The sequence below is a fragment of the Stegodyphus dumicola genome, chromosome 4, assembly GCF_044657685.1.
Source record: "Stegodyphus dumicola isolate Sdum_Otavi_A_Nest chromosome 4, ASM4465768v1".
Lineage (NCBI taxonomy): Eukaryota > Metazoa > Arthropoda > Arachnida > Araneae > Eresidae > Stegodyphus > Stegodyphus dumicola.
In genome coordinates this window covers 146,168,381-146,192,581 of record NC_140771.1, presented here as the reverse complement: position 1 = coordinate 146,192,581, position 24,201 = coordinate 146,168,381, and the positions used below count along the sequence as shown (strand labels likewise).

At 35.6% G+C, this 24,201-nt stretch overlaps 1 protein-coding gene across 3 annotated transcripts in view; it reads right to left on the bottom strand.

The window, feature by feature from the left end:
- The window catches only part of LOC118183588 (inactive tyrosine-protein kinase RYK-like), a 664,551-nt gene that overhangs the window by 43,839 nt on the left and 596,511 nt on the right, over window positions 1–24,201 (bottom strand). For all 3 annotated transcript variants that reach the window (XM_085815585.1, XM_085815586.1, XM_085815587.1), the window contains exons 8-11: window positions 18,126–18,272; window positions 17,944–18,033; window positions 14,366–14,568; window positions 8,731–8,840 (exon numbers count right to left, since the gene is read on the bottom strand). In XM_085815585.1, coding sequence (XP_085671711.1) covers window positions 8,731–8,840; window positions 14,366–14,568; window positions 17,944–18,033; window positions 18,126–18,272 — 550 coding nt within the window. The remainder of the gene's footprint in view (window positions 1–8,730; window positions 8,841–14,365; window positions 14,569–17,943; window positions 18,034–18,125; window positions 18,273–24,201) is intronic.

The window sequence follows — 24,201 nt, the reverse complement described above, 5'->3', positions numbered from 1 at the left end:
GAGGTTTTAATCCTCTTGATAAATTAAACGTATTGTAGTGTTCACAGTCTCTGTGCTACAAACGCTTCCTGTTATTATAAGGCCAATCTTCCACGTGTATTATTCTAAAGTTAAATTAGAGTTTAGTTTTATTTTTTATACTTTTACGTTAGACCACAAGTGGCGGGTCAGTGTATTCCGAAGTACGGAAGTTATTGTATATAGAGAAAAATAAAGGGTTTTGTATACCCTTCGTCTGTATCCTGTCTACTTACCACAGTTAGTGAACATAGCTTTAGTAAGCTCTCTGTTCCGAGTCAGGTCCTTGTATGTTCCCGAAGAAGGTTAGAAGGAACATTGACCCTGATAGTGGCGCCCAACGATGAAGAATAACCATGGCCGAGTTTCAAGAAGAACCTGTGCTGCCTGCAGAAAAGGCTCAGAATCCAGAAATGCCAGCTGCCGCCCTGGAAGGATTCGGTTACATCGTCCAGACCCTGCGCGCTTCGATGAAACCAGAAGCAACGTTTAATGGAAACTCACCGGTAACCAGTTTTTTTGGAAAAATTGGATGACCACTTCATGCTCTACCCCGTGCACGAGTTTCAAAAAGTTACCTTAGCTACCAGCGCTTTGAGGGGCCAAGCGCTTAACTGGTTCAAATGTATCGGCAGAAGTCTCTTGGGTCAAGCAGGAAGTCCCACCTATACTTACGAAAATTTCAAGACTGCCCTACTAAAAGCCTTCCCTGTTGTAAGGGATCGTGCGAAATTAGAAACGGAACTTTTCAGTATATATCAACAAAGAATCGAAAACCTTTCGAGCTTTATTTTAAGAAAAATTCACGTTTTCAAACTCTTGTATGGAAACCGTCCGGATCCTGAAATAATTCAAGTGATTTTGCCGAGGTTACTACCCCAAGTGCAAGACTTTATTGAATTAAGAAACCCGACTACACTGGAAAAGTTATTTGAGCTAGCAATCCAGTTTGAAAGTAGAAGAACGGCGGACGTCGAAAGAAGACGCCAGTATCAACAGCGAAACCAATTTGGTACGCCAAGACTACAGCAAACTCAAGCACATAGCTACGGAGAAAAAGCGAATCAGTGGGCAAGGAAACCCGAGCATTCAAAAACAGCCGGCGAACGTCGACAGTTCAATAGCAACCCAGGAAAAAAGTCTCAAGGCCAGTGGAAAAAGAAGGAAAGCACGGAAAGGAAAAATAATTTAAACTAAAACGGATTTCTGCTGACGAGAGGGTGCGGAAATCCGAAGGCCACGAAAACCCCTCTTCCTACAAGTTAAATACAGTAATGGTGAAAAATCTGACTCTTCCGAAGATTGAAGTATTGGTGCATAATATCCCAGCCACCGCACTCCTGGATACCGGCGCGCAGTGTTCCTGTGTGGCAGAAGAGTTTTTAGGAAGTATTTTCGCAAATACCGCATATATAATGCGGATAATACGATAGTGTTAGCGGCGCAAGGAGAAAAATGTAAGTGCGTAGGTAAAGTACCTTTGTATATCCGTATCAAGGACGAACAAATAAAGGTGATGTTTTCTATAGTAAAGAATCTGCAAGCACATTTAATTTTAGGAATAAATTTTCTTTCAGAAGCCCAAGCTACGCTGGATTTTAATGAAGCGTCCCTTAAGCTGACAATGAAACCAGTTCGTACTGAAAACGCTGAACCGCCGATGTTAAAACTTGACCACCTGCCTAATGACGAGCAAGATAGAATCCGACAACTGGTAAGTGAATTTGCTTCGTTATTTAGTGATATTCCAGGATTTACTCAGGTTACTAACCATAGTATTGACACCGGAGATGCAATGCCAGTTCGCCAAAAACCATACCGGTATGATAAGAATAAGGAAAAAATTATAGAATGGCACATTACCGATATGCTACGTAAAAAGATCATAACGCCCATCTCAAGTAGTTATGCTAGCCCGGTGGTTTTATGTAAGAAAAATAATGACTATCCTTTGGAGCATCCAAAAAGGTGGAGATTCGCTATTGATTACCGTAAATAATATTCCATAACGAAATATCCGGTATATCCGTTACCGATCATAGAAGAAATTTTAAGGAACATAAAATCAACCAAATTTATGACGACTTTAGACTTAACGACTGGTTATTTTCAAATAGGGGTGAGGCCTGACGACGTGCCTAAGATTGCTTTTATAACCAAGTCTGGCACTTATGCATTTTTGCGTATGCCGTTTGGCCTTTCAGGGGCCCCAGCAACATTTCAGCGATGCATGGACATTGTGTTAAGACCTGTTCTTGGAAAGTCCACATTTATCTATTTAGACGATATCATTATTACTAGTGATAATCTCGACCAACATGTACAGGATTTAAGACAGGTGTTTTCTTTATTAAATGAGGCCGGTCTAAAAGTTAATGTCGAAAAGTGCAAATTTGCAGCCCCTGAATTAAAATATTTAGGTTACAAAATATCTCAAAAAGGGATCGAGACAGATGAATCAAAAATAATCGCTGTACAAAAGTATCCGACTCCAAACACGGCAAAAAAGCTCTCTTCTTTTCTAGGACGTTGTTCATATTATAGGTCCTTTATAAAAGATTTTGCGGCTATCGCTGAGCCATTGTTAAAATTAAAAAGGAAAAAGGCAAGATTCTCGTGGACGGCCGAAGCCAATAGTGCTTTCGAAAAATTAAAACAAGCATTAACGCAAGCCCCTGTGTTGAAATTTCCTGAAAAGGATGAGAATTTAGAAATTTCAGCGGATGCTTCGGATTATGCGGTAGGAGCGGTACTTTCGCAAAATCAGCAGCCCGTGGCATTTTTTAGCCGAACTTTAAATCAAACACAAAGAAATTATTCCGCGACCGAGAGAGAGGCACTTGCAGTTCTGTTAGCAGTGCAAAAGTTCCGAGTCTATTTTGGAAAGGCGCCGATAACAGTATACTCTGATCATGCGGCGGTAACTAGATTGTACTCAGGGAAAAATTTATCCCCAAGGTTAATAAGATGGGCACTCAAGCTACAAGAATATAATCTGGTAATCAAGCATACCCCTGCAAAGGAAAATATCGTAGCAGATGCCCTATCAAGGATTAAAATAGACGAACAAGGCAATACCGTAAAGATGGCAATGCTTACAGCATGTACAATAAATTCCCGAGAAACTGTAATAACCCAACTGGGTAAGGATCCTGAGTTTGGAAGCATTTATGAGTATTTGAAGGATTCTGAAAATTTTAGCCACCAAGATATTGTGGCGATAAGAAATAGGGCGGCCCATTACGAACTAATAGATGGTCTATTCTTTTATACAAAAACTACGAATTCCAACAACGAATTTCGACCTGTTATCCCAGCTAGTCTTAGATTAAATATCCTGCAGGAGCTCCATGACAGCCCTTTAGCTCCTCATGCTGGTATTCGAAAAACTATCCAACGCGTACGCAAGGCAGTCTACTTTCCTTAACTGCAAAAGTTAACAAGGGCGTATGTCCAGTCCTGCCCAACATGTCAAGCAGTTAATTATATTAATTTCCGCCCGGCCGGGTTTCTAAATAGTATTAAATCCGAATTTCCAAATGAAATAATTGGCATCGATTTATTGGGCCCTTTCCCAAAAAGTCAGTTAAATAAAAGTCGCTATCTCCTTGTTATGGTTGATCATTTTAGTAAATGGACCGAAATTGTTCCCTTAAAACGAGCCTCCGCGAAATTAGTTACTGATTCTATTTTAAATAAATATATTTTAAAATACGGGGCGCCCCTAAAAGTTATATCGGATAATGGTCCTCAATTTGTAAGTAATATATTTGAAGACATGTGCCAAAAACTGGGCATACGTCATTTAAAAATGGTCCCGTATCGGCCGCAATCAAATATAGCGGAACGGGTCAATAGAAATACAGTGAAAATTATCCGTAGTTATGTTAAAAATTTTCATAAAAGCTGGGATAACTATGTCAATGAATTTGCTTTCGCCCTTAGGACAGCAAAACATGATACAACGGGCAAAACTCCTGCTGAGTTATTTCTAGGCAGAAAGATTATAACACCGTTAGATAAATTATTTTATGTGCAACAAAGAGCCCCAGAATTTAAAATGGGTGATATAGAAAAACTAATAAAAGAAGCAAAAAAGAATACGGAAGTAGCACAAAGAAAACAGAAGCTATATTATGATTTGAAACGACGGGGAGTAACTTATAAAGTAGGGGATGAAGTTTTAAAAATTAAGCATTCACTTTCTTCAGCACCAGAAGATAAAACTGCCATATTTTTTCCACGATTTGAAGGACCATATGTTATAGAAAAAATAACTCACGCTGTTGTAGTGTTAAAAGCCAGAAATGGTGAAACCTGTTCCGCAAACATTGATCAAATCAAGCCCTACTTCGATCGTAATAAAATGCAAATCTTTTCAGATCTTTTGCAGGATCCGGCACGGCAGACACCGCAGGTACAAGCTCCAGAGGTGGAAAAACGACAAGTACAAGGGCAAGCCAACGAGAGACAGAAGCAAGTGAAAAGAAAATTGCCCCGCGGAAAAATTGAAGGTAACAAGAAAAAGAAGCCGTTCCACCGTCCAGAAAAGAGAGTTCACGAACACCCCCAGAATGAAGAAGGGAGAAGGACGACGTATGTAAAGAGAACCAGGAGAAATGACGGCAACTATAACCCGGCTTTAAAACGGAAGATCTACTCATCCGACAGAACTCTCCGCAGCAAAAGTCGCCGAACTGCGGAAGGGCCATCAGCGGCGGAGGAAAAGTTACAAGGAAAATTTGAACGGCCAACAACGAGGTCCAAGCAGGAATACGACAGAAGTTTCCCGGTTCCGCCAAGACCAGCTGCCATCAAACGGCCAAGACCACAAGCAGAGGAGAAAAAGAAGGTATTCAAGGGTGGCCGAACTGGTGAAAAAAGGAAGCTTCCAGAGGAAAGCACTGCAGGGCGAGCCCGTACAAGAAGGAGGATAAATCAAACTACTATCTGCAGTACCTTTAAAGACTGGGCCCAGAAAAGGATGTCCGAATATTACAAAGATAAGTAAAATTTTATGTTACTTTGCAAACTTAAGTTAATCTTTCATTCTTACTGCAAGTGGCAGATTTCAAGAAGTTTTACCTCATGCGAGGTCTACCTTTATCGCCAAAAGGGCGAGAAATGAGTTGTGACCGATTTTCTTATTATGTTTTTCAATTACTCGCACGTAAAACTAAAGTTGATGTATAATAGCTTTGTGTAAAGACTTAAATATTGTAAAAAGTTATTGTATAAATTTTATTTAAAACATTCTAGCAAGAGAGAAGTTTTAGTCTGAAAGACTTTTTGAAATGTATTATTTCAATGTAGAAAGAATTGGCACTTGCTTTGAAAAGAATAGAAGTTAACAAGGTACTACTAATGTATGTTTTCAAATGTGTAAAATTAAGAGCATGTTGATATGTTCTTATATACAATGTGAACTGTTATTTTAAATGTTAAGAAATACCGTGATATGGTAAAAGTGAAAGTAATGTTAAAAATTTGTTATTCGTGTGACTGTAAAGACTAAATCATGGCGAATATGTGTTAAAGGTTGAATGAATGTAGTTAGGCTCTCTGACGCTACACTTTAGAGTTAGCCACTTTTAGAATAGTACCTCAGGGTTTAGAGTTGAAATTAGTGTGTGTTAAGAGGTCTCGTTATGTTGAATTTTAACACGTTAGTGTTTTGATTGTAGGAGGAAGTGTGGCACACGTAGACAGAAACACATTCGTGTTTGGTGTTCTTTTACAACACATGTCAGAGAGCACGGGGAGAGATAATTAAAATAGTCATGAATGAAATAAGAATGTTAAGAGAAGTATAATTGTATATGTTACTTGCCATTTCATTGTGTAACATTTCATTAAACTAGTTTTCCTTCCAGATCTCTGGAAGGAACCAGAATTGAATAAAAGCTCCTGTTTAGATGTAGTACAGATGAAAAAAGATTGTTGTATATCCTGGGAGCTGCTACTGTAACAAATTTCTTTCTTTTAAATTTCTAGTTTCTAGCGAAGTTATGTTTGTAAAGGATTGGCCTCGCGTTAGATACTAGAGCTAAAAGTTTTCAACAAGGTCGTTTTAGACCTCAGTTTCAAACTAATTAACTCTGGCGGGAAGTATGTAAGGATCTTAAGTTTTACTAACGTTTATTTTATTTTAAATCTTTACTATCACTTCTTATTTTCTACTTCCGGCCAGAATTATAAGCGTGAAGGTTTTTATGCAAAGTTTGTCTGGCGAACGCCAAGTATTTAAGTTGTGGCCTTTTGCCAAGCGAGAGAGAGGAAGCAGTGAGTCAAAGCAGGCCGCTTAGCGTAGAAGTTACGCAGTTGCTGTTTGCCTTCCAGGCCAGAGGTTTTAATCCTCTTGATAAATTAAACGTATTGTAGTGTTCACAGTCTCTGTGCTACATACGCTTCCTGTTATTATAAGGCCAATCTTCCACGTGTATTATTCTAAAGTTAAATTAGAGTTTAGTTTTATTTTTTATACTTTTTTGTTAGACCCCGAGTGGAGGGTCAGTGTATTCCGAAGTACGGAAGTTATTGTATATAGAGAAAAATAAAGGGTTTTGTATACCCTTCGTCTGTATCCTGTCTACTTACCACAATTAGTGAACATAGCTTTAGAAAGCTCTCTGTTCCGAGTCAGGTCCTTGTATGTTCCCGAAGAAGGTTAGAAGGAACATTGACCCTGATAGTCTAGTGTCAAGTTGGTCGGCAAGTGTATCACGAGTTGGTGCAGAGAGAATGTGCATCATTGAGGCTTTCGAACGTATCAGCGACTGCATGCGACTTGTAGCGTTGAGAGTCTCGAGAGGATGTAGAGTTCCGAGAATGACCGAACCGAGTTGTAAGCTGTACTTAGGGTCTTTAACGTGAAGCTGTCTTCACTGTTATAACCTGAAGATTGTGTTGTTGATTGTTTCAGCGTATTTGTCATAGTTTTTTTTATGACTGTAAACATGTTTGGGAGCTGTCCTGAATAATACTGGCTAATAAATTGTGTTTTGATACTTCATGAAGTGTCATTATTAATCACTCCAAATCTATGAACCCACACAGAAACGTCACAATATGCATGCAGAATTTGACTCTTTTAAAAGAGTATTTGTAGGATTATAGATTTGACAAAATTTAGTTTAATTTAATTAAATAATGAGTATTCAGTGATAGAGTGCATTGCTGTCATGGAGAATCTAGTTCTTAGCATACCACAGAGGAAGATGCTTTTACCATTTTATGCTGCAGTATATCTCAACAAATCTTTTTGATGGTCTGTCTTAGGGGTTCAGATTCATGATGAATGCTATGGATGTCCAAAAGCACAATGAGCATTCTCTTTGTTTCATCACCTCTTTCGATTATGGAGATGTTGGCTCTTCCAAGTCAGCAACTGCCCCTTTTTCTGGAATCATACCTGTAAACTAAGGTCATTGATGATTCTGGATATAAAGGAAGAGTTATCCGTAATGTATTACTCCTTCTAATTAGATATCAGCAGTTCAGGGGACAACTTGTCAGTTACATACCACATGTTCAGGAAGCTAAGATTAAAATGTATGAAACAACAATATTTGCAATGTTCCTGATCACTTTTCAATATTCTGTTTGCTAAACTTCCTCAATTCTTTCCACATTTTCAAGGAAAGTGCTATTAAAATGCCTTGCTTATCATGCTCTAGGAATGTTCTTTTCAAATTCTGTGCAACTCAAAACATTGCATATGGCTTGTTGTTGAAGCATATCTAATGCCTACTTATCTGATTTGTCACGCAGAATTTCATCATTGGCTTATTGTTCCATCCTTCTAGACAGATGTAAGTTCAGACTAACACACACATATATATCACAATAACACCACTACAATAACTCTTGATATAGACACAGCAAAGTTTCTTGTCACACTGCCGCATACAGTTTGAAAGTCACTGTAGTTCCTAATGCAATCCTGCAGTGCCATTGTTTTGGTACACTACAGAGCTAATCCAGAAACTTTTTACCTTAATAATACTTAATTTTAAATGATTTTAGGACATTACATGCTGATTAAAAGAAGCCTCTAAATTCTGCTGCCCTATGCTTTGGCCTTGTGAGCTGAGATGGGCAGTAAAGGCTTGTACGGTTCTGGTCATTCATCCATCAACATATTTGGATTCATGACACTAGCCACAATATTAAATTACTTTAATACTTAACTTTTCAATTACACATTTATTTCTGGACAAAGTTCGGTAATTCTTAAAAATTGTACATAATTTGCAAAATGTTTATGAAGCCACTGAGATGTACAATGCTTCCAATAATACAATAATGAATACAACTTCCAAAAATAAAATTATAACACACAATGTAATTTTTTATTTTAATTATAAACTTAAGTGTTAAGAGATTTTTAGCTGTACAAGATTTATGTTTCTAGAAAGCATTAAATGGCAAAATGTTTTGTGATAAGAAATTTCACCTTTATGAGTTCAGTAAAAGAAACACTGTTATAATACTAGGCTAACTGCTCTTTTCTGTCCACCTATGTATGCAAAATTTCAAAAATAACATAAGTAATAACAAAAAATTATAATGCCTTAAATATATAAAGCAGTAATGCTTAGTGAATACAGTCAAAGAATAAGGTAAACTTGCAGACAATTTATCACATGAAAAATTATTGAAGCAGTTTTGTTTTGCACATTAGAATTAACTGGTATTAATTGAAATACTTACACACAATTTCTTGTAGCTATGTCTCTATGAATAAGCTTCTTTTTATGAAGAAATGCAATTGCTTGGATAATTTGTAAGGCCATTGCTACCAAATCTCGAGTCATAAGTGCCTGAAAAGTGTAGAAAAGTAGCAAAATTTTTTGCCATCAATTGTAAACATGCATAATGTTGTATATTTTATTGTTCAAAAGTAACATATATATTACTATAAACTGTAGACTGCTAAATCTTCAAATTTACTGTCAGAGCCTGACATTTGCTGACGCTAATTGCTTTAGCCATACTTAGAAATATTTTGAGCTTTTAATAAATAATATAATTAAATGAAAAGATCTATTAGGTCCAGCAAAAGCAATTATTAACGCTTTCAATATAATGCCTAAAATAAAGAAACAAAAATGCAGCTCATTAGTGGTTAAAATATTCAATTCTTGTTTTAAACCAGGTATTAACAACTATTATCATAAAAGCTTAATATTTATCCTGTTTGTTGATGAAAGTATATAGAATACATTCATTACACTTCAAAAAGGGGGAAATATTTTAATGGTAGTTTCTTGGTTTAAAAATTCTGCTCTTTAATATTTTTTTGAAATATTGATTCTGGGGGCTTTAAAAATTATATTTTATAGTTATCTTGAAATCAATTGAAGTTTTATATTTTATATCCAAACCGACCATAGGTAACAGCTCGTTTTGACACCATGCTGATAACAGCAAACAGATACAGATGCTGATAACAGCCAGGGTTAAAGAGTAGGGCTAGGTCTTTCTTTTGCGGGACCCCTTGCCACTGTGATCTTCATAGGGGGATTTAACAGCAAGTAGTCTGATGCCACTATGGTGCATAAGGTCTCATTTTACACATTTAAAATTGTGGTGCCATTTTGCTGCACCACAGTTTTAGTCTAGTGATGCAGATAGGTAGCAAGTAATAGTCTAGTGATGTAGATTTCCCAAATTAATTTTAATCATATATGTTTGTTTTCCAGTAATGTATAAATATTTAGAAAATTTTGAATCTATAGTGATTTTTCAGTCTTGAAAGCAACCTTAGACTTCGTAGTTTTGAACATGTATGGCAATTCTTTCATCTTTCTGCTAAAGAAGAGGAACTTATGTTTGATTGCCCTTGAAATTGATAGTCTTATTCAAAATTTAATCTAATCTAAGGTTGCTTTTTGGCCTAGTTATAAATTTTACGCGTTTATCTTCTGATTCGATATACTAACAGATAACTTTTTAATAATTTTCTAGCTTATAATCACATCTGTATCACATATATTAAATTTAAATAAATATAATATGCAAGCGTTCATTTGCATTTTGGCAGCTGAGGCCATTGCATTTTGGCAGCTGAGGCCATTTGCATTTTGGCAGCTAAAACCATCGAAACTAGTCCTGTGAAATTTTGTAAATATAACGTTGGTTTTGTTGTATTCTAAATTAATACTTGTTCGAAGTGTTATTTTATTTTAGTAATATACAAGCTTATTTCTAGGTATTGTTCACTTTTTTTGTCACTTCAAAAAGGTTTGCTCTTGATAAAAGAATGGATACATAGAGAAAGCAAAAATTTGCTGCAAACATTTTATATGCAGTGATTATGAAAAATGACATGAAAAATTGCTTGCTTGGATTGCTCCAAAAGATACTGTTAAAATCCAATGCTGTGCCAATTTACTATGCACAGAAGGAAAAATAGCCCCAAGAATTTGGTGACAAGAGGAAAGAAAAATAATGCACAGCGTTTTTGAAAGATTATATGAATTAAATACAAAAGGAAATTCATTTTGAGGCCAGCTACGAAAATGAAGATGACAAATATCATTGATTTTAAAACAGAACTTGCACATGACGATGAAAATATCCTTCAATGCTCTAACTGTAAAGACACACAAGTATGCATTAATAATTAGAAAGGAACAAAATATTATAATAAACTTATATTGAACCCTTGAACAATGAAAAAAAGAAAAATTTTAGAATGTTTGCTCAGTGATAAAAAAGGTGAGTGACATCCAGAAAAAATTTTATTTTATACTAGAAACTCAAAATTTTAAAATAGCAAAACTTAAAAAAGCAAAGCTAGTTGAGCATTTTAGATAATTTATAATTGTATAAAACATCAAAATTATTTCACATGAAAAAGGGTTTTCTTGCTGAGCTCCCTCTTTTAAAAAATGAAATATTTTTTTAATACTGTGAGTAGAGATATTTTGTCAAATTTAAGACAATGATTTTGCATTTGTGTTTATCGAGAATTGCTGCATATGTTTAAAACTATGCCAATGTGCGTTTTGCCTAACTTTGAAAAGCTGTTATTATAGTTATCATAGAAGCAGTAGATGAAGAGAGGACAGAATAAATGAGCATTAAAAATATAAATAAATGAGCATTAAAAAAACCCCGTAAGCTTTAAGAAAATGAAACGTTATGTTAAAAGAATAGCGCATTTTACCTGTTATCTTAAAATTAATGATAAGTATTATTAACTTTTTAAACAGTCTGTGTAAAATGCATACAACAATAACATTTTTCTCTTCCAAAATAACTATCTTTCATACACAGTTAATTTTAAACACTGGGTCTTCAAATTAAAAACATTAATTCCTCTGTTGTGAATTGCATCTCCGTCGTCAGTGTCAACATGACTATGTCATCACATCTCACTTCCTGTTTCAGGAGGAAAAGGCTCTGAGCTAACTCTTCTCTTCCAAGTCTTGGATAACAGCAGACAGCATGCTGATTAACAGCGTTTTTGTTGCCATACGTTGTGGTCTTGTTTATTTGGAAACAAACGATTTTAATTAAAATAAAAGAATAATTAAAATAGTTACAGGAAGCTGGGGAAGAAAACAGGTAAAAAACCTACCGGCTTTGGGGTTGGGGGAAGAAATAAAAAAGCTAATTTGAGAAATAAAGCTTCAGCCGATGGGTAGCTGTAATACATGTTACTGGCGTAATCTGTGTACAAATAACATGCATAAAATGTCAGCGAAATCAGATTCGAGAAGATTGATAACTATTAAAAAATATTATTATTATAATTATTTAAAAAATTAAATTATTAAAAAAGTATACAATATAAAAAAGTATGAAATGATTTAAACTTTAATGTCACACCAGAGAGTTTGTTAAGGCTGACTTTTGCTAAGCTAGCAGTTTACCAATCTGCTCTTGGACTCACTCCTGCTAACATAAATTTGTCTTTTTAACTTTACTATTAAACATCGCTTTCTTCGCCCTTATGACATATAAAATTCAAATGTAAAATCACAAAATTTTTTAAAGCAGCAGATTTTTTGAACGCCTGATAAAGTGCTTGCCATAAACTATCTATTTTTTTTTTTTTTTTTTTTTTTCCTTTTTCGATTCTCAGTTCATCATATATATGTTCAATTTTCTTAGCAAAATGACGTACAAAACCTTATTTTTGGGGGGGGAGGGGGAAGTGAACATCACTTTCTTCACATTAATGCACATTAATTTAACTAAGTGTTATAATTGCAGTTGTTAAGATTTAACGTTAGTAAATAAAGCCACCACTGTCTCAAGAGATAAATTTTTAGTTATTTTCATTTAAAAGACATCCCTAGCAACGGTCTAGCCGACAAATGGAAAAATGCATTCAAAAAACTGCTTTATGTTATTTGACATATTAGTTAAGCTAGGTTAGGTAAACTGCATACGAGAAAACTCTTGCTATAAAATAATTCTGTTTATGTTTAGTTTATATTTTTGCTATTAATTTTTTTATCAGTAAAGTGAACCGGACTACAATCATGCGAGAACTTGTCAATGATTATTAACTATGCAGCATTTGTGATGATATATGTCATTACAATTTTTATTATTGCAATTATTTCTTCATTCCCCAACCCCAATAAGATAATTGAATAAAGTATAACATTTCAATACTATGTCCTCTAACTATAACAAAAGCCCACTAGTGAAAATAAAATCTTGAATATTGAGCTATCTCGACAAACATTAAAAAATATGATGACTTTACATTATTTAACTGACATCATTCATACTTTTAAAATTACTCTTCTGAGACAGCCTCTATCCGTGGAATTCTGAAGCAGGACTCGTGAGAAGCACAAACACTAAGACTGATTTTCTATCATGTTTTGTTTTATCGTTTATGTTTTGTTTTAAATAAAATTAATGAACAGTAAAAAAATAAACTGTTACACTTATTGTCAAATTATTGCTTCAGTTATATGACACATTTTACATTACATACACTGTAGTTTTTAATTAAACTTTAACCACATCAGATGCATTCTTAGCATCGACCTTAGCTCAACAATCAGTACTATCTAGGGGCACAGAGCATCCAGCAAATGTGAGAGATAATTGATAACCCAACAGTCTTGAGAAATTTTCTGTGATCTTTTTTAATTTTAGACCTAAATCATAGTATAGTTAGAGACCTAGATGACAGAAATACCATTTAAGTAATAATAAATTTGTAAGGATCTTAAGTTTTACTAACGTTTATTTTATTTTAAATCTTTACTATCACTTCTTATTTTCTACTTCCGGCCAGAATTAAAAGCTTTAACTTATTTATGCAAATTTGTCTGGCGAACGCCATGTACTTAAGTTGTGGCTTTTTGCCAAGCAAGCGAGAGGAAGGAGTTAGTAGAAGCAGGCCGCTTGCCTTAGCAGTTTTACTCGGTTGCTGGTTGCCTTCCAGGCCAGAGGTTTAATCCTCTTGATAATTTTAAACGTATTGTAGTGTTAACAGTTCTCTGTACTACATACGGCTTCCTGTTAATATACGGCCAATCTTCCACGTAGGCCCTTATTTATTATTCCAAAGTTAAATTAGAGTTTAGTTAATATTTTTATATTCTTACGTTCAGACCACAAGTGGTTGGTCTCTGTATTCCGAATTCCGGAAATTATTGTAAAGAGTGAAAAATAAAAGGGTTTCGTATACCTTTCCTGTGTATCTTGTCTACTTCCCACATTTATTGAACATAGCTTTAGTAAGCTCCCTGTTCCGAGTCAGGTCTTTGCATGTTCCCAAAGCAAGTAAGGCGGAACACTGAACCTGATAAATTGACTAGTTGTATCAGAAGCATTCCATTCAGTGTAATATGTACAGCTGCTTAACTCTGTTGCCGGCACTTCCATAAAGTCTAAAAATTTTCTTGTGCTTATTCATTGAAAAGTCACTATTAAATTTTTGAACAAGTTGGCAGAAAGTAAAAATACTGAGGGTCGTGTTACTCCCTTTAGCATAACCATTAAGTTCATATCCACTTTTTGGATTTAAAGACCCACTAGTGTAAACAGGCCTTTGTGGGCTTAATACCACAAGTAAAATACCACTTCACTGGTTGTCCAGTTTTGCCCAAAATCTAATGAACTCTCTATATGCATACAGAAAGCAGATGTACAGAAAATGGTATAAATTATTGTGAATAGAAAAGTCCTGGCAGACCTCATCATGAAAACAGTAAACATGTGATATGTTGTGGCCATCCTAATACGTGAAAACTCGCTATCGAATTTTAGACCGAAAACATTACCTCTCTTAGCTATCTGTGTAAGTTGTCAATAGGTAATAAATCAGAGGCTTGACATATTTTAGCAAAGGGAGGCAAATGCAACTTACGTGACAGTGCCCTTCGGTAGCAATCAAGCACTTGTGGAGAAATTTCTTCAAATTGCCTTGGTTCATGTAAGGATACACCAACATGGGATGATGAGGATCATCTGTGCAAAGGCCGATGAGGGGAAGAATGCATTTGTGGTTCAAGCCAAGCATCATCATTCCTTCTGCAGTCAAGAGAGACACCTGTATTGTGGAAGCCTGATCTAAAAGTAGAAACAGTATGCCAATTTGTTTAATTGCATATTACACTCTACTCCTTAAAATTCATGACATGAATAATATATATGTGGAAGATAAGAAATATGCGGATCAAAATTCTAGCTTTTATTTCCAGTATTTGCTTCTTGACTTTATATTTTAATCTGGTTAAAAAATGTAAGTGCTTATAATAAAGTGGTCTAAACTGCATCATTTCAAAACTGATACATGTCATACGACTCTTTCATAATGCTAATAATGCAGATACCTAGGTAAGGCTTCAGGAAGTAAAATTTCAGATTTGGAAACTAAAACCTTAAAATTAGCGAATGGGGATGAAGTCGAAACGAAACTAAATCATTCTGCACCAGCACCACACTCGTGAACACATTCTTGTTCTCGCTCCCAACTTGCCAAACTGCCACTCTCCGCTGCTGCACTTTTTTTAGTCCAGCGAAATTAATTGTAAGGAAGATGCAGAAAAGGCATAAATATGACGAAAAGCGGGCATGCTGATTCCGCCCATTGCACAATGGAGTTAAGTTATGAATGGGCTTCTCAACAATAAAAAAGTGTTAAATAGACACAACTGCTAATATCTTTAATGCTTATATATATATGCATTCAGAAAATTTGCATTTTCATTTCACTATTTATTGCACATTACTTTACTGTGGAAATATATATTTTCGGATTGTTGTTTTTGTAGTCTTGCCCATATTAAATGGAACAATGGCTGCCAGAGCCTACTTCAAAGAGAGGTTGGACCCCAGTGGGATTTTCTACCCCAGTTTTGAGGGAGCCGGTCGAGGGATTTGGGGTCTCATCCCTGTCACCTTCCACCAAGCCACACGAGAGGACTTTCGGCTCGCCGCATATTTAGAGTGCCACCATGCCGCACCGACACTATACATTTACAAACATTCATGTATTCTCCAGGATTCGAACCTAGGCCCTTCGGTACCGTAGTAGGCTTCCCTGACCACTATACCGTATGGGAGATATGTTTGTGTTTGTGAGCAATATATTTGTAATTATCTTTTTAGTATTTTTGTATCTCCAAATAAATTACTATTTTTAGAGCAGGAAATAAAGATTGTCCTAAAATACTATTATTATCTAAAATTAAACTGAATATTTTCTCAAATTTCAGATTGTTCCTGTCTGTGCTTCGACGTAAATTTTGAATTTTAGAAATTTTCATAAAAATTTTTCGCCCCCCCCCCATTTTTCGACAACTAAGATAGCTAGACTGGACCTTTGAGCTTTAGGAAATCTAAAGACTGTTTTGTGTCCTACAATTTCGTTAATTCCACTCTCCTCCTCCCATTAGATATAACGTAACTGCCAGCCTTGAAATATGAGAATTAGGGAGTTTTCAAAAAAACTCCATTAATAAATTTGTCTTAAAGTCATTTTATACACAATTCAGGTTTTTCAACTAATTACAATATGATTTTAATATAAAAATAACTGAGTATTATCCCGTTGACAGTGAAAGCTGGCTTCCATCGAACCATGAAAGGCGGCGGAAATCCCAACGAAGCTGCACTAATCGTTCCTGCGGAATCCTAATTAAACTGATGCCTCATTATTCAGTAAACAATCAGTATTCGACCAACTTTGTTTTCGAGCTTCATAAAAAGGTTTCGTCAATTTCTATTCCTTTGTTAGGCCATCCGATTTTACCGAAAATTCTGTTTCGTTATGACTACTATAAGTATAAAATTCTCGCAAGTAATTATTCTAATCTATTAATTACTGTTTTGTCTGTCGTCTTCAGATGATCATAACTTGTCCATTAATACACACATGTGTTGATGGTAGGATCTAATAACTTTGAAAATAATCTACTGCTCGTTATTCTGTAGAAGGAAAGTACCAAATTTTAATATTTTTTTTTCCAAAATGCAAGAAAAAATACAATTACAGTTAATTAATATAGACGACTTATAGAAAGGGGGAAAAAACACTAAAAAGCTCATATATTATGAGTGTGTTTACGTCACGCTTATCCGTAATTGCCACTAAATCGCGCTGCTTGGCGATAGTTTCACGGTCGACGAGGTAATAGGTAAGTAAGTACTTTTATGTCATTATTCTAAATTTAACCCTTTTGTAAGTTATGTTCTTTGATTTTTATATTTATTAAAATATTTCTATACACGATGAAATTAAAATTGACAATTAATATGCATATTATAAGTAGATAAATTTAATAATATATTACTTAAAAACTTGAAGCAAAATTAAATACAAATAATTTTCTTAAATTGCAAGACAAACACGCCAATGTAAAATTCAAAATTTTTTAAAACAGCAACCTTACTAACCAAAACAAGGTTATTGTTTTGCATAAATTTGGAAAATAATTAACTATTAGTTTAAAGTTCTTGTAAAATGTTTTACGAACCTCTATGATGGATTGAAAAAGTTCAGTTAGAATAAAAATGAATCAGAGAAATTATGCCGGTACTTTCCAGTTAACTGGTAAGTTTGCAGAGTTTGAATTTAATTTGCAATATCGTCACCTTAGTCTTCTAACTTCTTTTTTAAAAATTTATTATAGAAATCACGGCATTTTTCTTTTCTTAATGAAATAATAATATTAATTATTCTTTTAAACCTGCATTTGAGAAAGATAACCTGAATTTAATTAAAAAATGGGGATTGTTCTTTTCCTTCTCTCGCCCGTTTTGCCTCATGTAATGTAACCAGATGTGGATCTTTGACCTATTTTGTAACCTAGAAACTATTCTGCGGCCAGTAGTATCTTCCGCATTTTCTTAGCTATAATAGTTAACAAGAAATTTCACAAAAATGCGAAAATCCCTAGTTAACCGGAAAATGTTCACCCTTTTTCATTTTCAGTACAATTTCTCTGCAACCAAGCGAGCTAAATTACATCCCTGACCTGATGTATGATCTATACACTCTTTTGCTTAAAGCTCTGGTCCTGATTTCTAGCTCTAATAGTTAGCGTGAAATAAAACAAAAATCCCAGTCATATATAAAAAAAAAATTGAATAAAATTGTTTAGCACAGTGCTGCAGATCATACTGTGAAAAATTTAAGCAACTATTTTCAAATCAAAATAACAACTGTTTCTAACACAAAGTTTTAACAAGTTAGTAATTCTGTGTTATATGCATAGCTTCCAAATTTTTTTTTATATTTTCAGTTTTCAAGTTTTGCAGCAACACTGTTTTATGTAAATATACAATTACAAAAAATTCTTTTGTGATATAAATGCAATATCTTCTGAGAATATACTAAAAATGACATCAGATTATTCGGAGAAATTCTTCAAAACACGTAATTAAGAAATGAACATCGTTCAAAGATTCTGTGTTTTCATACAACACCTGCAACTAGTTTACCTGTGACTGTTTTAACAAATGCATGCAGCCCATGGGAAGCTATCACATCTTCATCTCGAATTACCGCATGGTAAATCTGGCCAAAGGTACCTGAAAAATAACAAGGTTTAATTGCTTAAAATCCTGAAACGAGAAAATATGAAAAAGAAAAGGACACAAGTTTTCGGAAGTTACGAGCATACCTTCTTGTAATTTTTCTTGCAATAAAATTTTGCGTCTATCAATCCGTATTTCTGCTATCTGTTCTGAAATATCCATGGGCTTTGTCTCGTTCACTAGGACTGAAGTTGTGGTGGTGATAGGTGTCAATCTTTTAAAACTAGCATAACCTAGAACAGGGTGAAAAATATATATATTTGAGAATTCGAACCTTTTAAGTCTATTGAATAACTTAAGATAATTCTAAAAACAAGTAGTAATTTCCTCTTCAACCAAGACAAAACTTTTAAACATCGTCAGCTCTAACTACAGGGAATTAGCTTTACTTTTTAAACAAATACACTAGTATGCAAAACCTTAACCAACAAATTCTTTTTTCAATGTACAATCACGGAATTGTTGAAAAGGGGGTTTTGAGACCAATATGATAAAATGGTAACTCAGTAGAAAGGTGCTGAGCGTATGCAAATAAATATTAGCACCATTACGTCAGGCTACGTCAGGGCAAGTAAAACGCGAGGACTCAGCGCGCGTAGTGTAAGGCAACTTAAAAAAAAAAAAAGAAAGAAAGGCGCAGGGCCCGGGTTGGAATCCCGGAGAAGGCATAGACGTTTGTAAATGTATAGTGTCGGTGCGGCATGGCGGCACTCTAAATATGCGGCGAGCCGAAAGTTTTCTCGTTTGGATTGGGGAGAGGGATGGGAGAGCACCCCGAGTGGGGACGTGGCCTTCGAGATAACATGGCCTGGTTAGCTACGAGTGACGTCACAGTAGGCGTCCGATTCTTCCGTGACTTTCTTTGCTTCAGATTTGAATGCGAGCGTTTAGTTCGATGTTTAGAGTGTTTTGTTTTTAATAATGCATAATAATTAAATTTCCAGAGACTTAAAAACGTATATAAAAGATCGTATATTCATTTGCAGTTAAGATTAATAACTTAATAAATATTATTTTTTAAGAAATATTCAAGAAATTTTCTATGCCATGTTTTAGGTTATCTTGTGCATTTTTTTTACAATGTATTGTAATAATTTGTTAGAATACACTCAAAAAAGAAAGTATTGAAATAAGTAAATAAAAAGGCTGTTATTTATTAACATAAAAATGCCTTTACAGTTTGAGAAGGAGAGGAATGAAAGGAATGAAAAGATTTAGAAATATAAATAATTCAGTAACAAAAGTAAATATAATTTAGCAAATTAAAAGACATAAAAAATAATTTTTCCTTAAAACTATAAATATTTCAGAGCTTCCAAACATTATGCAAATGTATTTTTAATTCATTTAAATTACTATCTAATAAAATGAACAGAAAAGCCACAAAAAAATTTAAATCTCAAAACTTTGTAAATTAAATAAATTACAATTTTGCTGCAACATTACAGAAAACGAATAATTTTCACATATTTATATGTTATCTATAGCAATAATTATAAGGATATTTACATCTTTTAATAATATTTACATTATTAGTTATATGTAGATGCATAATAAATAATATATTTACAAATAAAAGCCATCCATATAATGTTTCACAAAAGCGTAAAATCAACAAATTTGCCAACGAAAACCTCAAAACAACTATACATAGAACAAACCATGATTTCTGTCTAATTAGGAAATACTGTGCAAGTTGTACTAGTATACTGAAGCAATAATTAATAGCAATTGATAACTTATTTTGAAAAATTATGAAGTATTATCAAATAATAAGGAAACAGCAAAAGGATTAATAAATTTAAATGTAAAAGATACATTATTGAAAATATATTTGAACTGCATCATATTTAGTACACTATTTTTAAAAAAATAAAACAATGTCATTTACATACTCATATCTTTTCATCACGTATTCTTGATTTTTTTAAGTTTCCTTTCATCGATTTTTGTATGCATATTATTTTGAAGAATTTTAGTATAATTTTTTAAACAAATATTTGAAACGGTACTCATTATTTTTTTTAATCTGCTAGAAAAGGGAATTCCACACATTAAACAAGTTTCATGAACATCAAACATGTTAATGTTTTGTACATATATCTCGGTAAGTTTGACCAGTAAAGAATGCTGTTCAACTTCTTTACTGGTTCTTTACTTTCCACTGGAACAACTTTATCTCCTAGATAAACTGCTATATCTATATGAAGCGATACAAAGATACTTTTTCAATTTTAGGATATGGATGAAAACTGAGCAATAAAATATAAATACCAGCAACAGATTTACGTAAAATAATATTTGAAGTATCTGAAATATTTAATTTATTTGGACCCATAGAAGAAAAATCCTCAAATGATGCTATTTTGTCCTTTCTCAAAAATTCATTAAAAATATGCTTCTCCATCTTAGCTCTTTTTTCCTCCCTGCTCATCCTCTGAGGGGTTGGACTTTCAGATAAGTATTTTGGACAACCAGAAAAAATGCATGGGTAAGCATCGTTATTTAATTTAGGATGCCCTCTACACATCTGAATAAAAGTACCTTCGTTTGTTGGTAAATAATCATAGCGAATAATAACATCTTTTCGAAATGTTTTTCACATTGAATAATGTTTTTTACATTGAATTCATCTGCGATCACTTGAAATAAAATTTTTCCTTGGAATTTTTTTGATCCATAAATCCCGTTTTACTGTATCTTTTGGAAATTTGAATGCTGATACATATTCATTAGTGCCATCGTAATTGGATTTGCATGCTGGAACGGAACATCGTGCAGGCATGATGAAGACAGCTCTACGTAGAACGTCGATCGTTATTCTTGTTAACAAATAAGTTAACTAGTAATCTCAATTTAAAAACGAAAATATCCTTAACAACATTAATTAAATTTAGCAACAAAAAAGACACGAATAATAAAAATATACAGCATGCAATCAACGTAATAAGAAGTCTTCGCTTGCAGTGCGAAGGATGAAAGTTCAGACGCCTTACGTGACGTCAAATCACGTGATTCTGCAGCTGACCAGGCCATCTAATCTCGAAGGCCACGGTGGGGATCCCCCGGGGTGCTTTCCCTCAAAATTGGGGGTGGAAATTGAAGTCCAACCTCTCTTCGAGGTAGGTTTTGACAACCATTGTTCCATGTAATATGGACAAGACAACAACAACAAAGGAAGGTGCATTTCCAGGCATTCTGCAAATGAAAGTGAAACTGTATGTGCAGTATGACTAAGAGAAAAAATCAAGACGCCCATTAGACGTGATAGAATGATTAGCAAGCTTGAGAAGTGGTATATTGGATATCTGTTGCCCAAGAGTTTGGAATTTATAAAAGTGCTGTATTACAAACTAAAAAAGCCTAAAACAACTGGTACGGCACCGCTTACACTGGTATAGAGAACACAAAGAGTGGACGCTTCATTAATGGAGTCAAATTTTCTTTATTAATGACAAACGATTTTCGATACCAGTTGATATAGAGAGAGGTAGGGTTGCGTTTCATCCCCCAATCATTACGGAAAGAGAACGTTTGGGTGATCCTAGCGTGCTTGTTTGGGGAGGCATTGTGATGAAGAGATGGACGGAGCCACACATTTTTGACAGAGGTTCACTTGCTGGAGATCGTTACTGTAATGAAGTTATCCTTCCCCATGTGCATCTTTTCTAGAGTGCCATTGGTCCCCGACTTTCATGGATGATAAAGCACGGCCACACAAGACTCATGCTGTTGAGGAGTTACTGGAAAGTAAAGATATCCAAAGAATGAACTGGCCAGCGTGCTCGGATTTAAATCCCATTGAACACATGTGGGATACTTTAGGAAAACACCTGGCGTCTTAAGATTTTAGGGAAACACATCTTACCCTCCAGAGAATACCAGTTAACTGAAACAGATGCTCCTTGAAGAATTGGAAGGTTTTTATCCCAAGAACTGTTAGAGGTGTCCATTCTGTCAATAAAGCCTTTTTCTATTCGTTCCGTACTGTATGCGCAGTTGTGCCTCTGTAGTATGAATTTCATGTCTGCCCGTTGACCTTGCCTAGCAGCAAAAGCAACCATGATATCACTAGCATGGAGGATTGCGCATGCGCAAACCTTTTCCGACGTGCCTAACTACTTCACACCTTTTGTGTTTCCGCGAGGGCGAAAGAACATGTTTATAAGGACCAATCAGCTTCTCGCTAACAACATTTTTTTATGTTTCATTCAGTCGATTCAGGCGAACGCAGTTCGCGAAGCGGGCTACCACGCATCAGCACAATCCCAAGATATTCTGCAAACTATTTTCTAGCGACAATATACCCTAGCATACAAGAGTCCATGTCGTGAGAAGTTGTAGCAATTATAGCAAGTAACAATTTTCAGGTGGTGAGATAAGTTTCGTAAAATAGGTCTCTGACGAAAAAAAACTGCTTCTGCTACTGCACTGTGCTGCCACCCATTGGGGGCGGAGCGTATACTGAGAGGTAATGGTGAGTGGCTGGAAGAGAGTAACATGGTAAAGAGCAAAGAACTACCTGGCCAACGAAAAGTGTTGGAGGGGGTGGGTAAGCTTAAGTGAGCCAAAATAATTCTTAAACAAGGTTAAGATGGTAATTAAAGTTCATAATTATTATACACTTTTTTTTAGTTGTTTTCCCCAGATCATAATTTAGTTATTATTATTTAAACCCTTAACTTCCTCCATTGTGAGGTATAAAAAATAAGTTTTCTCCCCTGTGTCCTTCGCGTTTTTCATTGATGGGATATTGTTTTTAAATACACTGGTGTGCAAAAATTAAGGACGAGACGGTTTTTTATATATAACTTTGTACAAAAGCTTTCCAAATCAACACATTTAATACCGTAAGATCCCCAATACGTAAGGACATGAGTCATGTAAGCAACACTTACTAAAAGAGAAATCAGAGGGATAAAAAGAAGCTTTATTGAAAACGTAGCATGGAGCGCAATGCGACTGAAGGCCGAAACATCCCTGTGATGGGTGTCCAGCACGAAACATCCGGTCTTTAATAGGGGATATGATCTCCACTGACTGCTAGGCAGGTTTCACAGCGTCTGCCCGTGCTGAGAATGAGGGTGTCAATGAGTTGTTGAGGCATTGCTGCCCATTCGTCTTGCAGCGCCAATCGAAGCTCCGGAATCGTTACTGGTGGTAAGGTACGAGCTGCCAAGCGTCTGCCTAGAAAATCCCATACATGCTCGATGGAATTGAGATCCCGAGATCGTGCCGGCCAATCCATACGTTCAATATCCTCACTCTCTAAGAGCTGTTCGGCAGCTACTGTGCGATGACATGGTGCATTGTCGTCCATGAAAAGGAACTGCGGACCCATAGCGCCTCTAAAAAGACGAACATATGGAAGAAGAATCTCGTTACAATAACGGGTCCCGTTGACTGAACCTGCGTCGAAGATGTGAAGGTCTGTACGACTACCAAGCATGATGCCTCCCCAAACGAGAACACCGCCACCTCCATACCTGTCCCTTTCAATGATGTTCGAGGGATGTTTGCGGCTTCCCCGCTCTCTCCAGATGAGTATCCGATGAGAATCGCTACTCAGACTGAATCTGCTCTCATCTGTAAAGAGTACTCGTCCCCATTCATTGTCTTTCCAATTCCGGTGTTCCCGGCACCACAGAGAACGCCTTCTCCGATGGGTAGGCGTTAGAGGTACACACCGTACAGGGCGTCGTGCAAACAGACCACCACCATGCAGTCTTCTGGCCACGGTAAAACGCGATATCGGTCGTCCAGTCGCCTGTGTCGTGTGTCTAGCGATTTCTCCCGCTGTCTGCCGCCTGTTTCTTCTGGCCTGTAAGGCAATATACCGGTCATCTGCGGGTGTGGTTCCTCGTGGACGACCACTACTAAACCCCCGGACAGCTGTTCCTGTAGTTTGAAATTGTCTCCAAAGTCGTGAAACGATGCTGTGAGCAATTCCGAACTCTGCAGCCACACTTGTCACACTGCGGCCTTCCTCCAACTTCCCAATGATTCGACCTCGGGTAAAAGCATCCAGATGTCGTCTAACAGATTGATTATTCGCCATTTTTCGCTGAGGCAGCAACTCGGTGTGATTTTAACTGCTATACGGCGTGCAATCTCTTTGCCAGAAATACTGATCTTACACCGACGACATGCTTTATACTACTC